Source organism: Anomaloglossus baeobatrachus, chromosome 11 (genome assembly GCF_048569485.1).
Source record: "Anomaloglossus baeobatrachus isolate aAnoBae1 chromosome 11, aAnoBae1.hap1, whole genome shotgun sequence".
Classification (NCBI taxonomy): domain Eukaryota; kingdom Metazoa; phylum Chordata; class Amphibia; order Anura; family Aromobatidae; genus Anomaloglossus; species Anomaloglossus baeobatrachus.
Window position 1 is genome coordinate 48,972,693 of NC_134363.1, and position 19,592 is coordinate 48,992,284.

General features: G+C 38.4%; 1 protein-coding gene across 3 annotated transcripts in view; it reads left to right on the forward strand.

The window, feature by feature from the left end:
- The window catches only part of PPFIA3 (PPFI scaffold protein A3), a 159,885-nt gene extending 142,278 nt beyond the window's left edge, over positions 1–17,607 (forward strand). For 2 of the 3 annotated variants that reach the window (XM_075328205.1, XM_075328206.1), the window contains exons 26-30: positions 3,517–3,692; positions 4,738–4,806; positions 8,218–8,389; positions 9,360–9,433; positions 12,270–17,606. In XM_075328205.1, the coding sequence (XP_075184320.1) occupies positions 3,517–3,692; positions 4,738–4,806; positions 8,218–8,389; positions 9,360–9,418 (476 nt within the window). In that variant the 3' untranslated portion in view covers positions 9,419–9,433; positions 12,270–17,606. Of the gene's footprint in view, positions 1–3,516; positions 3,693–4,737; positions 4,807–8,217; positions 8,390–9,359; positions 9,434–12,269 lie in introns of all 3 variants that reach the window. The other variant, XM_075328207.1, reaches the window with a different exon arrangement.
- Positions 17,608–19,592: the final 1,985 nt, after the last annotated feature.

Genomic DNA, 19,592 nt, shown 5'->3' on the forward strand with positions numbered 1-19,592 from the left:
CGGGTGGAACGCTGGGTAATAAGGGGTTAATAGCAGCTTTGTTTTACCAGTTGGTATTAAGCCCAAGATTCTTAATGTCAGGCCAAGTTTGACCCGGCCATTAAGAATTACCAATAAAGACTTAAAAAAAGACACTAGACAGAGAAAAATATTTTATTAGAAAATAAATACACAGACACACTTATGGACTCCATCTTTATTACTCCCTTTCACCCCTCCACAATTCTGGTCTTCTTTCTTCTTCAACCGATGCAGCTCTTCTAACTCAGAATGCATGGGGGGAGGAAGAACGCTGCTGCTTCCCATGCTGTCCAATCACTCAATGAGTGAGCAAAGGCTGCGGGATGGTAAGCGGTGACGTCACTGCTGCCACCGTTGCCATAGTAACCTAACGAGCGGGTTAATATTGCAGTAGTGATCTCCGATCACTTGATTCCCGACTCCGCTATTCACCGGCTGCATTACAGTGTGTGGCAGCCAATCCCTGCATGTGGGCTGACTCTGTAATTAGTGCCAACATACAGGGTGGGGGAACCGAGCATGTGCCCGAGCATCTCGCCGGTATACCAAGTACTGAGATACTCGGGCGAGCGCCGAGTACCGGCGATCATACTGACACTACAGGATCTTGCATGATGTCATAGTCATGTGACCAGTCTGTAGCCAATGATATAATACAACATTCACACGTGACTGTCACATGCTTTGACGTCACGGAAGGTCCTTTGGTTACCGGGAGGGCACAGCGATGATGATCGGAAGCAGAAGCGGCAGAAGACAGAGTCTGCAGGACGCGTTCGGGACCTGTAAGTATAATGACAATGTTTATTATTAACTGTATTCTTTATTTTAGAGCCCCCCCCACTCCATCCCAAATCTGTAAAGTCCAAGATCGGTGATCGGATGCAAGCTCGTGTTATCTCAATTCCAATCTCGATATTTACAAAATGATCAGCCGAGTCTCCCCAATCCCGACCATCGGGAGGATCGGCCATCACTAATTGTTTTAACACTACAGTTAAAAGCCCAGTAATTGATACACCACTGGAATCAGGATCTGTACCCCTACGTTATGCTGCTCTCAAATTACGTGGCAAAGAACTGGTGACAGATTCCCTTTAACAGAAACAAGCTCCTTCATTATGGTCAAAATAGAAATTCTATATCCAGCATGGAGTGAAGCCAGGGGCAGGTAGATATAGTGGAAGAGAGAGATAATCACAAGCTGCAGCTGAAATGAAGGCAAAGCGAATCTTCACGGTCGGGATGTAAAATGAGGAGTCGCAGGATTTCCTATGATTTACTGCTATGCTCATTTATCGGGATGACCGTAATATCACAATTTTTTCCAAAATCCACTGAAATCACAGGAAACATTCACATCTACAAGTTTACGCTGAGGAAAAAGTCACAATTAAATTAAAATATGATACAGTGCCTTGTGAAAGTATTCAGCCCCCTTGAATTTTTCAACCTTTTTGCACGTTTCCAGCTTCAAACATAAAGATAAAAATGTTAATGTTCTGTTGAAGAATCAACAACAAGTGGGACACAATTGTGAAGGTGAAAGATATTTATTGCTTATTTTAAACTTTTATAAAAAATAATAAACTGAAAATTGGGGCGTGCAATATTATTCGGCTCCTTTAAGCTAATACTTTGTAGCGCCACCTTTTGCTGTGATTACAGCTGCAGTCGCTTGGGGTATGTGTCTATCAGTTTTGCACATCGAGAGGCTGAAATTCTCGCCCATTCTTCCTTTGTAAACAGTTGGAGCTGAGTGAGGTTGGATGGAGGCGTTTGTGAACAGCAGTTGTCAGCTCTTTCCACAGATTCTCGATTGGGTTCAGGTCTTGACTGTGACTTGGCCATTCTAACACCTGGATACGTTTATTTGTGAACCATTCCATTGTAGATTTTGCTTTATGTTTTGGATCATTGTCTTGTTGGAAGACAAATCTCCGTCCCAGTCTCAGGTCTTTTGCAGACTCCAACAGGTTTTCTACAAGAAAATCAGGCCCAAACCATGATGCTGCCACCACCATGTTTGACAGTGGGGATGGTGTGTTCAGGGTGATGAGCTGTATTGCTTTTATGCCAAACATATCGTTTGGCATTGTGCCCAAATAGTTTGATTTTGGTTTCATCTAACCAGAGCACCTTCTTCCACATGTTTGGTGTCTCCAGGTGGCTTGTGGCAAACTTTAGACAACACTTTTTATGGATATCTTTGAGAAATGGCTTTCTTCTTGCCACTCTTCCATAAAGGGCAGATTTGTGCCGTGTACGACTGATTGTTGTCCAATGGACAGACTCTCCCACCTCAGCTGTAGATCTCTGCAGTTCATCCAGAGTGATCATGGACCTCTTGGCTGCATCTCTGATGAGTCTTCTACTTGTTTGAGATGACAGTTTGGATGGACGGTCGGGTCTTGGTAGATTTGCAGTGGTATGATAATCCTTCCATTTCAATATGACGCTTGCACAATGCTCCTTGTGATGTGTAAAGTTTTGGAAATCTTTTTGTAACCAAATCCGGCTTTAAACTTCTCCACAACAGTATCACGGACCTGCCTGTTGTGTTCCTTGGTCGTCATGATGCTCTCTGTGCTTTACACAGAACACTGAGATATCACAGAGCAGGGGCATTTATACGGAGACTAGATTACACACAGGGGATTATATTTATCATCATCAGTCATTTAGGACAACATTGGATCATTCAGAGATCCTCAATGAACGTCTGGAGTGAGTTTCCTGCACTGAAAGTAAAGGGGATGAATAATATTGCACGCCCCAATTTTCAATTTATTATTTTTTAAAAAAGTTTAAAATAAGCAATAAATATCGTTCACCTTCACAATTGTGTCCACTTGTTGATTCTTCACCAAAACATTAACATTTTTATCTTTGTTTGAAGCCTGAAATGTGGGAAAAGGTTGAAAAATTCAAGGGGGCTGAATACTTTCACAAGGCACTGTATATAGACATATATTGTCTTATAACTGATAAAGAATAAGGCATAATTTTAACCCCTTGATGACACCTGTCATACTTTTACAGCGGTGGAGCCCAAGCCAGCACCAGAGAGCAACAGGTTTTGCCCACCCTTAGATACAATTTCTACTTAAATGCATGTATTTTTGGCTAAAATAAATTTTTGCAATTGGGTTTCATTAAAAATGTTGCACAGTTTCCCTTCTGTACTGCACTATCTTTTTCTGACTGCAGAATGAGTTAACTGAGGTTCCATCAGTGAGCTCATTCTATCAAATTGGGAGTTTTGTACCTATTATCTGATCTTATTTTAGCTCCTCTCAGTTGAATGATGACCGCATACCACATCAGAATTGAATGTGCAGATAAGCAGAGTGCACAATTTTTAATAAAACCGTATTGTAAAAATATATATATTTTTTATTCTTGACAAAGAAGAAGAAAAAAACAAGGGGTTAACATAGTATGTGAACCAGATAATCATAGGTATTCATTAGATATTTTGTTGTTGTCTTACAGATGTCATGGTCTGGTCCAATGAACGGGTGATGTGCTGGGTGCAGTCTCTGGGGCTAAAGGAGTACGCTAATAACTTGCATGAGAGTGGAGTCCATGGAGCCCTCATTGCATTAGATGACACATTCGACTGTAATGACCTGGCGTTGCTACTACAGATTCCAACACAGAACACGCAGGTCAGTCTCCAACTAGTCATGTGTTTTTGACAAATTAAATTAAAAATATTTTCCTACTTTCCCATCTGTAATATATATTATGTTAAAACATTACGATAGTTAGGATATTAATTTTTAGGTGGTAGTTGTTAATGAGGCTAAAATAACTGTAGGTCAAATCTCTGATCTCTCCTGATTCTGACGCTCTTTTCCGTTTTGCTCTACGTCGCTCCATTGTAGAGATATTCACATTTGTTGCTTTGGAGCGTAGTATGTGAAATCTCTGCTTGCAGTCCAACTGGGTGTTTCTTCAGAGTCTCCTCTTTGGACAGCGCTTTCACCGCTCCCTCCCAGACACTGCCAATCACAGCTCAGCAGCTGAAATGCTACTGAGCCATGATTGGCAGCATCTGGAATCATGGGGAGAAAGGCCACACCCCCAGAGAGGACACTCAGCAGAGATTTCACATAGTGTGCTCCGGAAGAAACAAATGTGAATATCTCTGCAATAGAACGACGTAGAGCAAAACCGAAAAGAATGGCAGAATCATGAGAGCTCAGGGATTTTTCCAAGTTATTTACTTTGATATTTTACAGCAAGAGATAGGTCCTGTTCAATGAACTTACACCTATGCTGCTTTCAAAGTAAGAGAGGATGTGGTGCAATGGAGATCTTTAAGGTTATTGGGTCATACCACACCTTTACCAGTAAAGATAATGCTAGTAAATTGACAAAAATGGATGAACTCCTGTACTTGGGGTGTAAGGTCAATATTATAATTTCATTGGATTTGATAGAGTGATACAATGATACTTGTGCTTCAAGATCAGCCCCTGTAAACCACGGAGGCAGCCACTTGGTACTTCTCCGCCGCTCCTTTTGGGACGGTGTCCGCACTCTCCACCAGGACGTGACTGGCTTTATTATTTATGGAGTGTATGTCTCCAGGCTGGTCTCCTGTCCGCTTTATCGTCTCTGCTTTGTCAGCGCTGTCTTTATCCAGGCGTTATTAATCCTCTCTTCTTTCTCAAGTGGCACTACTGACGGGTTGTCTTTTGTTGTTAGGCTCGGCAAGTGCTGGAAAAGGAGTACAGTAATCTCATTACTATGGGGACGGAGCGGCGACTCGACGAGGTCAGCGACTGCAATATCCACCATGTGTAATGTAATGTGGGGCTATTATATAACTGTGCGTAATGTGTCCAAGGGTCAGCTCTCACTTTAACCTCTGTATGGTTAACCATGGGGGGCAAGGTCAGGTTCTATCTATCTATCTATCTATCTATCTATCTATCTATCTATCTATCTATCCCTCTATCTATCCCTCTATCTATCTATCTATCTATCTATCTATCCCTCTATCCCTCTATCTATCTATCTATCTATCCCTCTATCTATCCATCTATCTATCTATCTATCTATCTATCTATCTATCCCTCTATCCATCTATCTATCCCTCTATCTATCTATCTATCCCTCTATCCATCTATCCCTCTATCTATCTATCTATCTATCTATCTATCTATCTATCTATCTATCTATCTATCTATCCATCTATCCCTCTATCTATCTATCTATCTATCTATCTATCCCTCTATCCCTCTATCTATCTATCTATCTATCTATCTATCTATCTATCTATCTATCTATCCCTCTATCTATCTATCTATCTATCTATCTATCCCTCTATCTATCTATCTATCTATCTATCTATCTATCCCTCTATCTATCTATCTATCTATCTATCTATCTATGTATCTATCCCTCTATCTATCTATCTCTAATTTATCTTCATCCATCTATCTATCTATTAATTAATTAATTCATTCATCCATACATCCATCAATCCATTTATCCATCTGTCCAAGCATTATAGCATTCATTCATTCATTAATCTATCCAAGCATCCATCTAGCAATCTATCCATCCATCTTATGGATGGTATGGTCAGTTATCTGTCTGTCTGCCAATTCGTTCATTCATTCATCTATCCAACCATTCATTCATCCATCCATCTTATATCTGCCTGTCTATCCCTCTATCTATCTATCTATCTATCTATCTATCTATCTATCTATCTATCTATCTATCTATCTATCCCTCTATCTATCTATCCCTCTATCTATCTATCTATCCCTCTATCTATCTATCTATCTATCCCTCTATCTATCTATCTATCTATCTATCTATCTATCTATCTATCTATCTATCCCTCTATCTATCTATCTATCTATCTATCTATCTATCTATCTATCTATCTATCTATCTATCCCTCTATCTATTTATCTATCTATCTATCTATCCCTCTATCTATCTATCTATCTATCCCTCTATCTATCTATCTATCCCTCTATCTATCCCTCTATCTATCTATCTCTAATTTATCCCCATCCATCTACCTATCCATTAATTAATTAATTCATTCATCTATCAATCCATTCATTCATCCATCCATCCATTTATCCATATGTCCAAGTATTCATTCATTCATTCATTCATTCATTCATTCATCTATCCAATCATCAATCTAGCAATCCATCCATCCATCTTATGGATGACCAAGTCACTTATCTGTCTGTGTATCCATTCAATCATCTATTCATTCATTCATTCATTCATTCATTCATTCATCCATCTAGCAATCCATCCATCTTATGGATGACAAGGTCAGCCATCTATCTATCTGTTCGTCCATTCATTCATTCATTCATTCATTCATTCATTCATTCATTCATTCATTCATTCATCTATCCAATCATCCATCCATCCAGCAATCCATCCATCTTATGGATGACAAGGTCAGCTATCTATCTATCTGTCTGTCTGTCTGAACGAACATTCATTCATTGATCTATCCAATCATCCATTAATTAATTAATTAATTAATTAATTAATTCATTCATTCATTCATCCAACCAGCATTCCATCCATTTTATAGATGGCAAGGTCAGCTATCTATCTGTTCATTCATTCATTCATTCATTCATTTATTCATCTATCTAATCATCCATTCACTCATTCATCCATCCATCCATCTTATGGTAAGGTCAGTCTAGATAGATAGATATCTATCTCCATCCATCTATGTATTCATTCATTTATTCATTCATTTATCCATCTTATTGTTGCACAGTGATGGATGGCAGACTATATTGTTATGTGTGTGGACAGATGTCTCCAAAATCAGTAGACTCCACCGGCGATGATTAAGAATTACCCTAAAGCCTCCCATAGACATTAGTAGTGGCCTCGCTGTCTGCGGCTGAATTCCTTGTACAACGCTACAGCCAATGTTGCTGCTCCCGCAATAAAATATTGTGCAGGTGCAATAAATGCCAAAAAAAGAGGCATAACTATACAGGTAATGGCGATATAAGATGTGTATGGCCCTACGCTGTGTGCTGGGAGAAGGCGGCCGGGGCAGGCTGTCTTCGCACAGTGATGTGCCAGGCCCGGTGCACGGCGGTGGCGCTGCCCGCAGGGGATACGCTTTGAGTCACTTTCACGGCTGGCTGAGCACACTTTGAACAGTGACCCATCGCGTGTGACTTGAGTGAGCAGAATGAAGATTATGCCCTGTAGACATTGCCCTGAATGTCGCCGGAGAACTGCAGGGATTAACCCATTACATCCAGAAGAAACTTCTTATCACTTTGCCCATTAAAAGTGTTAATCCGGGGGAAAAGTTTTGTCTTCTCCTGTTATATGACAAATTATTACGGGCCATAATATAAAAATATATATATATTGGTATTGGGGAATTGCATAAATAACAATTCCATAAGAATAATCGTTCCTTTTTATGCAGCTTTAGACAAACTGTATCCCAGGTACCTGCACATTGAGGGCTCATGAGCGCAAAGGAGCAGATAAGAAGACTAAGGGGGTTTCTCTCCCTAAGTTTAGGTGATCCTAAGGAATCACTTAAAAATCATGAAGTCACTGCATGTTCTTTCTAGCTATAATCTATAACTCTTAAAGGGGAGATAGGTCCCTTTAAATGATGGGTATTGTCGGATAGTGCTTGCAAATACATACACTTTTACAATTTACTGCTTTTTAAAATTTGCAGCCGTTCTTGAGATATTAACACATTTCATTTGTTTACAGCTTGTTGCCTAGGAGACCGACCACCTCTGCTGTCTTGTTTGTAAACACTGTGTTGAAGCTGGCCGGGATTACAAGGCAACAGCGCCCTCTAGTGGTCCTGGCTGACTTCAAAACAGCTCTTAGGAACAGCTCTTCAAAACTCAATAGGAAAAGCTTATATACACGGCACACGTTCTAGTGTCTAGCAGCGGTGGTCGGTCTCCCGGGCAACAAGATGTAAACAAAATAAAAGTGTCAATATCTCAAAAACGGCTGAAAATTTTAATAGGCACTAAATTGAAAAATTGCTTATTTTTACCAGCTCTATCTGACAAATACCCATTTATGAAGATGGAATTAACCCTTTAAGCTGCCCATGCGTATTAGATATTTTCAAATGGTTGGATGGGTTTGATAGCAACTGCTCCAATGCCTTGTTTTCCTTTTTTTTTTTAGGATAGTGCCAAGACGTTCAGCCGGTCTCCCTCTTGGAGAAAAATGTTCCGTGAGAAGGATCTCCGAGGAGTAAGTCCGGATTCAGCCGAAATGTTGCCGGCAAACTTCCGAACTGCCGCCGTCTCTTCCATTACCTCACCCGCTGTGCAGCTACGGAAGATGCAGTCTGAAGGTAGCGTAATGGCGGAATTGATTTAGGAGGCCGGGTGATGTGATCCCATTGCTTCCAACAGATGATATTGGGAAAATAGATCAACCATTTTATTTTTTTTTTTTCTCTGGGCAGATACAGCGCTATTATTATTATTATTATTATTATTATTATTATTATTTATTTATAGAGCACCATTAATTCCATTTTATTGCTGTTTGGTAGCCACTTATTTTTCTCTCCTCATACAGAACCTGTGCACTCACCCAAAATGAGCCAGCTCATTTTTCTTAGAGTGCCCTTTAAAAAAAACAAACTCATTTTCCTAATTAACTCCTTTAAAAGGGACTTGTTATTTGCTCAAAAAGGACTGAGTGAACTACATTGTAAAAATCTCTGTGCTCCCCTGATTCTGTCGCTTTTTTCAGTTTTGCTCTGTGTCGCTTTATTGTAGAGATATTCACATTTGTTTCTTCCGGAGGGCAGTATGAGAAATCTCTGCTTTGCAGTCCAACTGGGCGTTCCTTAAGAGTTTTCTCTGGGGGCGTGCACATTTAGCCCTCTCTCCCGTATGCTGCCAATCACAGCTCAGCAGCCTCTCAGACTTATAGACTGCTGGATCAGATGCCGAGCTGTGATTGGCAGAATCTGGGAGGGAGGGGTGAAAGTGCACGCCCCCAGAGACGACGCTGAGATTTCACATACTGTGCTCCAAAAGTCACAAATGTGAATATCTCTGCAATGCAGCGACGTAGAGTAAAACGGAAAAAAGCAGCAGAATCAGATAAGCTCAGGGATTCTTACAAACTTTATCTCCATGGTTTTTGAGCAAGTGACAGATCCTCCTTCAGAGATGACCATAGGCCTTGAAATTTATATTACCCAGTCATCACTTATCTATTATTCAGGAGCCAGTCTGCAGGACATATAATGGAGTTGTTTTGGTGTACATTATGCGGTCTATTAAAATAAGTTCCATCTGCATTTTCAGGAAGCCCCTCCAGCAGCCAGCGAGCAGACAACGTCTCAGTCAGAACCTATTCCTGTTAATGCCGTCTTAATGCGGTGAGTGGGGAGCGAGGGAGGACGGTGTTTCAGAAGGTGTAAAAACATCGTGACTTAGATCTATGATGCGGAGGAGTTGTGCCAAAAGTAACTTCAACGACTGCACCTGAAATACCGGTCTAAGAACTGACCAAGGTCCCTATACAATCTGAACAGCTCTCTAGAAAACTGCTCAAATGGCAATTCCATAATTTAATGTAACTTAATTATATATTTTTTATTAAATCTTAGTCTTTCAGGTACTTTGCATATGAGCAACAACCACCTGGCAAAGACCTTAAAGGTAGCACTAAATAAAAAGGCCATTTTATTCCCACTGCTCCATTTTTTTATTTTTTAAATTCATCTAGTGATTATTATTTATAGGGTGTTTACTAGAGGGTCATTTCTCACAGGATCCTCGAGGGCGTGTCTTCAAGCTACTTTGCATATTATCAACACTTTGCATAACGATTCCAGAGATATGTTACCTTTTTATCTAGTGATTATTAATTTTATGGTCTTTATTGGAGGGGCATTGTTCACAGGATCCTCTGGGGCGTATCTTTTAGCTGCTTTGCATATGAGCGACACCTACCTGGCAAAGACCTAAAAAGTAGCACTAAATTAAAAGGCCGTTTTATTTCCATTGCTACCCTGATTATTCCATTTTTTTATTGCTCACAGAATCCTCAGGGGCTTGTCTTTAATCTACTTTGCATATGAGCAACACCTCCTTGGCAAAGATCTAAAAAGTAGCACTTAATAAAAAAGCCATTTTATTCCCACTGCTCCATTTTTTTTTATTTTTTAAATCCATCTAGTGATTATTATTTATAGGGTCTTTACTAGAGGGTCATTTGTCACAGGATCCTCGAGGGCGTGTCTTTAAGCTACTTTGCATATGAGCAACACCTAAATAGTAGCCCTAAATAAAAAGGCCATTTTATTCCCAATGCACCATTTTTATTTTGTTTTATTATTATTTTTTAATACACCATATGATTCCAGATATATGGACCTTTCTATCTAGTGATTATTATTTTTATGATCTTTGCTAGAGAGTCATTGCTCACAGGATCCTCGGGGGCGTGTCTTTAAACTACTTTGCATATGAACAAAAGACAAACAAAAGACCTAAAAAGCACTAAATAAAAAGGTAATTTGTTCCCACTGGTCCCCTGATTATTCAATTATGATCTTTTTTTAATCCACCATACAATACCATAGATATGGACCTTTTATCTAGTGATTATTATTTTAGGGTCTTTACTAGAGGGTAATTTCTCACAGGATCCTCAGGGGTGTGTTTTTAAGCTAATTTGCATTTGAGCAATACCTCCTTGGCAAAGACCAAAAAAGTATCACTAAATAAAAAGGGCATTTTATTCCCACTGCTCCCCTGATTATTCTGTTTTTTTTTGTTTCTTTAATTTGCCATAAGATTTCAGAAATATGGAGCCTTTTATTTAGTTTTTATGGCCTTTACTAGAGGCCATTTTATTCCCACTGCTCCCCTGATTATTCAATTTTTTTCATTGCTCACAGGATCCTCATGGGTGTGTCTATCAGCTATTCTGCATATGAGCAACACCTCCCTGGCAAAGACCTAAAAAGTAGCACTAAATAAAAAGGCCATTTTATTCCCAATGCTCTCCTGATTATTCCATTTTTTCATTGTACACAGGATCCTCAGGGTTGTGTCTTTAAACTACTTTACATATGAGCAACACCCCCTTGGCAAAAACCTAAAAAGTAGCCGTAAGGCCATTTTATTCCCACTACTCCCCTGATTATTTCATTTTTTTTCATTTACCATATGATTCCAGAGATATGGAGCATTTTATTTAATTATTATTTTTATGTCCTTTCCTAGAGGGTCATTGCTCACAGAATCCTCGGTGGCGTGTCTTTAAAATACTTTGCATATTTGATATACCCCCTTGGAAAAGACCTAAAAAGTAGCACTAAATAAAAGTCATTTTATTCCCACTGCTCCATTTTTTTTTTTTTAAATTCATCTAGTGATTATTATTTATAGGGTCTTTACTAGAGGGTCATTTCTCACAGAATCCTCGACGGCGTGTCTTCAAGCTACTTTACATATTATCAACACCCCCTTGGAAAATACCTAAAAAGTAGCACTAAATAAAAAGACTATTTTATTCCCACTGCTCTCCTGATTATTCCATTTTTTTTCAGTGCTCACAGGATCCTCAGGGGCGTGTCTTTAATCTACTTTGCATATGAGCAACACCTCCTTGGCAATGATCTAAAAAGTAGTACTTAATAAGCCATTTTATTCACACTGCTCCATTTTTTTTTATTTTTTACATCCATCTAGTGATTATTATTTATAGGGTCTTTACTAGAGGGTCATTTGTCACAGGATCCTCGAAGGCGTGTCTTCAAGCTACTTTACATATTATCAACACCCCCTTGGAAAATACCTAAAAAGTAGCACTAAATAAAAAGACTATTTTATTCCCACTGCTCTCCTGATTATTCCATTTTTTCATTGCTCACAGGATCCTCAGGGGCGTGTCTTTAATTTACTTTGCATATGAGCAACACCTCCTTGGCAAAGACCTAAAAAGTAGCACTTAATTAAAAGGCCTAATCTCTTGAACCGTAAGTCGGATTTAAATAGAACAAAAAGCAAAATATTCAGGGGAACAGCGGGAATAAAATATGAGCAACAACTGTCCACTTTTTTCCTGGTGAAAGGTTCTATTTAAAGATTATGTAATTTGCAAGTTCTGAATACGGTAATGGGTAGCCTAAATATGTAAGTCGGTTTGTTTATGTAAATTTATTCCCTTGACTTCATTTCTTTTCTCTGTATTTTCATCCTCAGGTAACATTACTAGGGCAATAAGTTGACTGAAGGCACTTTTATTTTTGACATTCAATCACTTCGCCAAAGGGGCTTGGCCAATCTGATTCTCATACCCCTCCGACCCAGGCATTTTCTGCACAACTGGACGCTGCTTGCTGTGTCAAGTAGGAGGGGCATACAGAAATGAACTGAACACAGAGAAGCCCCGCAGAACATTTAAGGAGACCTCATGTTCTGTTCGTGGATCCAGGAGATATGGAGGAAGCATGCACTGGAAACCCATCTTCATTACTTAAATTCTTTTCCAGTCCATCGAGCACTGGGTTGGGTCGTTGCAGACCCTTTTTAGCATTGAGGAAGTTTTGGTCAAGAAGAAACTCTAGGGTGGGACCAAGGGGGGGGAATTGGTTAATAGTTGGGTATGTGACTTAGACTTTTTTTGTTTTCCGGTTGGGTTCATCTTGAGCTATGCAGATTGCAGTCCATTCCCATTCGGAAATACTGAAATTTGACTGAAGACTCAGTACAAAGCCATGTTTTACCCGGGGTCTGTGATATCAAAGAGTCCGTGATGACTCAAAAAAAAGAACAATGTCCCTGGATGGACGCAGGTGCAAGGAGGACCTGATGCCACCGAACATCCATTCATTCGAGTCCCACCGAACTTCTCGTGGCCACGACTTTGCCAGTAGAGCATGGCAACATTTTCGATCGTACTGTCATAAATATTTTTTTTTCTTAATTTATTCCTATTTATTCGCTATTTTACTTTTATACTGCCAGTCAGCATAGCACTGCACAAAGTAGACAATGCGCACACGGCCGTCATGTGTTCCGAAAAACTCGGCAGTTTTTTCTTTTTTGGGACTCCCGATCGATCTTATGAAAAATCTAGAAGCTGGTAATCCTACTGGTTTTCCAATTATTTTTTTTTGGATGGGGTGGGGGGGTCTACAGATTCTTGTTTACAGGTGAAAAAAAGAGCCAGTTACATTGAGTGTTTTTTCGTCTTGTATGCTATCTTGTGGGTCTGTAAGTGCTCGATATATCCGCAACATTACAGGTTCTTGTTGTTTTTTTTTCGTGAAACGAATGCCCGTGTGCCATTTCCAAACGCGTTGTTTCGCCGTAAGAGCACACTACAAAAAATTTCCGGCTCTCCAGCTGTTGTCTCGAGGGGGTTTTCTACAACAGCTGGAGACCTACAGGCTGCTGCTAATACCCCGTCCCTTATTGTGTAACACATATCAATGAAAATATCTCAAGACGACTGCTTTGTTTGATCACTCTCGAAGTGGACAAATGCCTTAAGTCATTAATCAGATCGAAAAAAGTTATATTTATCTCGTGCCAGGTATGTCATACTCTTCTACTGACTCCGGTAACAAATCACAAGACCTGATCCCAAGAGAGGGTAAAAGGCAGAAGAACCTCGACTGACGTCCAACGATAGAAGTAGACCATTTATAATTACTGCCTAAATGTGTTCTTTTTTCTGTGTGTCATGACTGTGCCAAATAGAGATGAAATTATGATGGCAGATGAGGTTGAACCTCTTCACTTTGGGGTGATGTACATATTAATATATCCTTAGTTACAAGCTGTAGCCTGCAAACACGAAACAAATTACAAGCTGTAGCCTGCAAACACGAAAGAAGAATTGATCCATTTTAGGAACGATCTAAGGAGATGCACATGCAGCAGTTAAATGGTTAACCACTAGGTCCATCACTTGGTTGGGTGGTGGGCATATTAATATATCATCAGTTACAAGCTGTAGCTTGCAAGCACGAAAGAAGAATTGATACATTTTAGGAACGATCTAAGGAGATGCACATGCAGCAGTTAAATGGTTAACCACTAGGTCCATCACTTGGTTGGGTGGTGGGCATATTAATATATCATCAGTTACAAGCTGTAGCCCGCAAGCACGAAAGAAGAATCGATACATTTTAGGAAAGATCTGAGATGCACTTGCACCAGTTAAATGGTTAACCACTAGGCCCATCACTTGGTTGGGTGGTAGATATATTGATATATCATCAGTTACAAGCTGTAGCCTGCAAGCACGAAAGAAGAAAATGATACATTTTAGGAACGATCTAAGGAGATGCACTTGCCGCAGTTAAATGGTTAACCACTAGGTCCATGACTTGCTTGGGTGGTGGACATATTAATATAGAATTAGTTACAAGCTGTAGCCTGCAAGCACGAAAGAAGAAAATGGTACATTTTAGAAACGATCCAAGGAGATGTACTTGCAGCAGTTAGATGGTTAACCACTAGGTCCATCACTTGGTTAAGAGGTTCATACTTTGGCATTGTAGCAAATATATACAAAAGCTTTTAAAGAGGAATATATTGCATTGGGAAGTGCCTTGCTGACCCATTAAATGTTGCAGAAAGGCAGCTGCTTGTCGCTGAGATGTTTTGGGGCCTTTCCTGTGGTTTTTTTTTTTTATTGGTTTTTTTTTCCAAAAAGTTTGCTCTGATGGGAAAAACATTTGTCTCCATGTGGGGGGGGGATTTTCTTTGGCTATCCTGTTGTTTGACCTCTCATGGTGTGGATAAGAGTCAGTAGAAGATGGTTGTAAGTGAATCCTTGGACTGTGGGTTCTGTGGTTATGGGTCCAGTATCTTGAGGTTCTTTAGAGTCTTAATTCCTTCCTTGGGACCACCCATTTTAACTTGAAAAATCAATAAAAAACAATTGAATTACAAAAAGTTTGTTCTATGGTAGAGAAAGAAACCCAACTACGCATTGACCATCAGATGTAATCATTGGGTCCACCATGTCAGAAGATGACGTGAACCCAGGTCCCCGTTCTTAGACAGTGAAGCTCTTAACGCTAAGACTCAATAGGATTGACGCGGTGGTAGAGAATGCAAGGGTTTTCTTATGACATGTTGGTTTTGGAAATTTGAGGCTCTTGGACCTTTTACGAATTTTAGGTAAATTTTAAAAGGAGGTCTACGTCTTATTTATCATAGGGAATTTTTGCTTGTGGTTGCTACTTTTTGCCTGGTAAAAAAAAAAAATATGGAGGAACTGGAAATGGAATGGAGGTTTAGTTATCGGAGGCAAAATATTTGTAAGAGTTGTAACTGGGTGGGCATTTCTTTGTTGGCATAATTGGGGTTTTCCCAAATTTGCCATTCGGCATGGACGTGCCCAAGGTTTCAAACTTGGAGGTCTTATTGACGTTAGCGGAGGAGATTTTGATATGACACCTCTTTTTTACAGACCCTATGCTTTTAGGTTCAGTAGGCCCCCATAATCGGCATAGGACACATCCTAGTTGACCGATTTTTGAAAATCCCTATAAAGACAGAATAGAGTTGATGCGAATCGATTCACAAGACCTGGTTTGAAGGCCTCATCGGTAATCAGTGGCCATTGAACACGAGCCCTAACAACCACCACTACTATGGCCCTCCTCTCGATTAGCCGGCACGATGCACCGTCACATGTACATTTCGCCGGCTAAGCAAAAGAGGTGTTGGGAAGCCGTCAAGTAAGAAGCGTCTCTCAGGGCTCCTGTCCCACAGCCCCAGACTACTGACGTGACTACTACACCAGGTCTACCACTCTTCTTTCTGAAATTGGAGTGCAAAAAGCACCAACTTTTACTAGTTAAAGCTATATTTTTTTTTTATTTTATTTTTTTTTACTATAGAACAAATAGCCATAAATGTGTATTTATTTTTTTTCCAAAATATTATTGTAAATAATTATTTTATTATATGTTGTACATGATATATTTTTTATTTCTGCTTACCTTTTTATTATGGGTATCGTAACTCATGTAAAGTTATTTTAGCTTTTCGGTTGCACTGATGGTGCTGGTGTTTTCACTCATCTTGGCATTAAACTGGTTTGGCCTGCATTTTTTTGCCATTTGAGCAGTACAAGGATTATTTCAGATCATTTGCAGTAAAGATCCCTTGAAATTCAATTTTAATAAAATCCCTTTAAATTTAATTTTAATGTAACCGTGTAACGTTTCGACAGGCGACTCTCCATCATGGCGTTAGTTTTCTTCCCTTGGGGTATGAAGTCTGTCTTGCCAATGCCACCAACCTTGTAGGCTAATGTCTGACCATTTAAAAGGGATATTCCGATCTTTTAGAGATGATTATTGTTGGATAGAGCTTGTAAAAACAAGCACTTTTGCAATTTATAGATTGTTAAAATTTGCAACCGTTTTTGAGATATTAACACTTTTCTTTTTGTATACTGCTTGTTGTCTAGGAGACCGACCACCGCTGCTGTCTGGTAATGTTGGCTAAACATGGGCAGTGCATACAAACTCTTTTCAGTTGAGCTTGTAAGCACTGCCTTGAAACTGGACAGTATCACTGGAACGTCCTGTTAGCTCCTGATCCCGGCCAGTATCACTGGAACGTCCTGTTAGCACCTGATCCCGGCCAATATCACAAATTATTTGGCCGTGGTGGTCGGTCTCCTAGGCAACAATGAAAAGAAAAGTGTTAATATCTCAAGAACGGCTGAGAATTTTGTTAAACCGTAAATTGCAAAAGTGCTTGTTTTTACAAGCTCTATCCGACAGTTTCCATTAAACAAGCCATGTGACTAGGGATAGTTGCCGAGCCAGAGACGAGTGTCTGGTTTAGCTACTATCCAGTAGGTGAGGACAATGCAGCACTAGGGTCTATGTATTCAGTATACATTATCAGTGCATTTTTCATGTCACTTTTTGTATTGGGTTTGTTACCTTACATGCTGTAGTACTATCATATGAAATTGCTGCTATCCTCGTAAAAATTCCAGATAATCCAATGTATTTCCTATACTATCGACTACAACCTGGGTCTGTCCACTTCCAGAAAAGAACATTTCCTAACGCCATTTATAAAGAATTTACTAATATACTTTTATTTTCAAAAAGTTTACCCCAATCATTTCCGAGGTCGGCAAATTATCCGAGAAGTGGGTGAAAGGGGCTGGCTGGTTCTTAATTTTAATAGCTGAGCCAGCCCCCTTTTTTGCTCTTTTGCCTTTTTTGTGAATTTATCTCTTTGCTCTTTTTGTGAATATATCTTCCTGCTCTTTTGCTCTTTTATCTTTTTTTTGGGTGAATTTATCTTTCTGCTCATTTGCTGTATTATCTTTTTTCTTTCTTGAATTCATCTTTTTGCTCTTTTGCCTTTTTTGTGATTTAATCTTTTTGCTCTATGTGATTTTTTTTTTCTCTATTGCTCTTTTTTGGGTGAATTTTTCTTATTGCTCTTTTTCTAAATTTATCTTTTTGCTCTTTTGCTGTCGAATTTCCTCTTTTTTAGGGGAAATTTCTTTTTGCTCTTTTACCTTTTTTCCTGAATTTGTTTTTGCTCTTTTGCCTTTTTTATGACTTTATCTTTTTGCTCTTTTGCTCTTTTTAAGAATTTATCTTTTTGCTCTCGAATTTGCTCTTTTTTTGTGAATTTATCTTTTTTGCTCTTTTGCTCATTTTATGAATTTATCTTTTTGCTCTTTTTTTAATCTTTTTGATCTTTTGCTCTTGAATTTACTCTTTTTTTCGGTGAACTTATCTTTTTGCTCTCAAAATTGCCTTGTGATATTATCTTTTTGCTCTATGTGATTTTTTTTCTCTATTGCTCTTTTTTGGGTGAATTTTTCTTATTGCTCTTTTTCTAAATTTATCTTTTTGCTCTTTTGCTGTCGAATTTCCTCTTTTTTAGGGGAAATTTCTTTTTGCTCTTTTACCTTTTTTCCTGAATTTGTTTTTGCTCTTTTGCCTTTTTTATGACTTTATCTTTTTGCTCTTTTGCTCTTTTTCAGAATTTATCTTTTTGCTCTCGAATTTGCTCTTTTTTTGTGAATTTATCTTTTTTGCTCTTTTGCTCATTTTATGAATTTATCTTTTTGCTCTTTTTTTAATCTTTTTGATCTTTTGCTCTTGAATTTACTCTTTTTTTTGGGTGAACTTATCTTTTTTTCTCTTGCCTTTTTTTAAATTTATCTTTTTGCTCTTTCGCTCTTTCTGTGAATATATATTTTCCTCTCAATGTTCCTCATTTTTGGGTGATATTATCTTTTTGCTCTTTTTTGTCTTTTCTTTTAATTTATCTTTTTGCTCTTTTTGTGAATTTATCTTTTTTGCTCTTTTGCTCATTTTATGAATTTATCTTTTTGCTCTTTTTTTAATCTTTTTGATCTTTTGCTCTTGAATTTACTCTTTTTTTGGGTGAACTTATCTTTTTTTCTCTTGCCTTTTTTTAAATTTATCTTTTTGCTCTTTCGCTCTTTCTGTGAATATATATTTTCCTCTCAACGTTCCTCATTTTTGGGTGATATTATCTTTTTGCTCTTTTTTGTCTTTTCTTTTAATTTATCTTTTTGTTCTTTTTGTGAATTTATTTTTTTGCTCTCGAATTTGCTCTTTTTTTGGGTGAATTTATCTTTTTTTTCCCACTTTATTACTTATTTCACAGCGTTTTAAATAGCTTTTTGCCACTTCTCTTTCATGTGGGCGGCAGTAGCCATTTCAGGATGTTTTCACCTAATTCATAATTTTCAACTTTTTTGTTAATAAAAAGTAATCTGCCTAAATTTTGTAGCTTTTTTGTTTGTGCAATTTAGAACATTTTAAAGGACTTTTTTCTCTAAAAAGGCACAAAATAAGCAAAATAGCAAAACATTTTTTTTTTTAAATAAGGAAAATCATGATAATGATTGAATAATGATTGAATCAATAATGATGAATCAGTATCTAAAATATTATTTTAGAACAAGTGACTCCAGTTTTAACAACCTAATCTATAAACTAAGACTATCAAACATATATAGAGGCGACCAGTCCGAAAATCATATTATATCCTACCAGGATTTGCTCATTTTTTTATCCCTCATAAACAGCGCCACCCTTGTTCGTGGCAATGTCCGGTATTGCGTCTCGGCATCATTGACTTTAGGCCGCATAACTTGCAGATAATGAGACACCTAAATAAAAAAATCTATAAGGGCTTTTTGCAGAGGGGCCAAAATGACATTTATATTCTTGACAGAACTGCCAAAAGTTGTTTTTTTTGGGGGGGGGGATGGGGGGAAGGGTGGCATGGAAAAAAAAATATAAATAATAAAAAAAATTGTATATTCTCTTGAAATGATTGTATCTTCACAAACACGTGTAGAAATGCCTTACATTGGTCAGATGTTTGTGTGTACCATGATCTTGTGTATAAACTGTGTAGATACGGCGGGGTTAAAAGGACAATTACACATATATCTATATAGGAATATATTCCAGTTTAGTAACAATGGTTGTGTCTTAAATTAGAAAAAAATATAAAAAGTGTTTTTGTTTTGTTTTTTTTTTT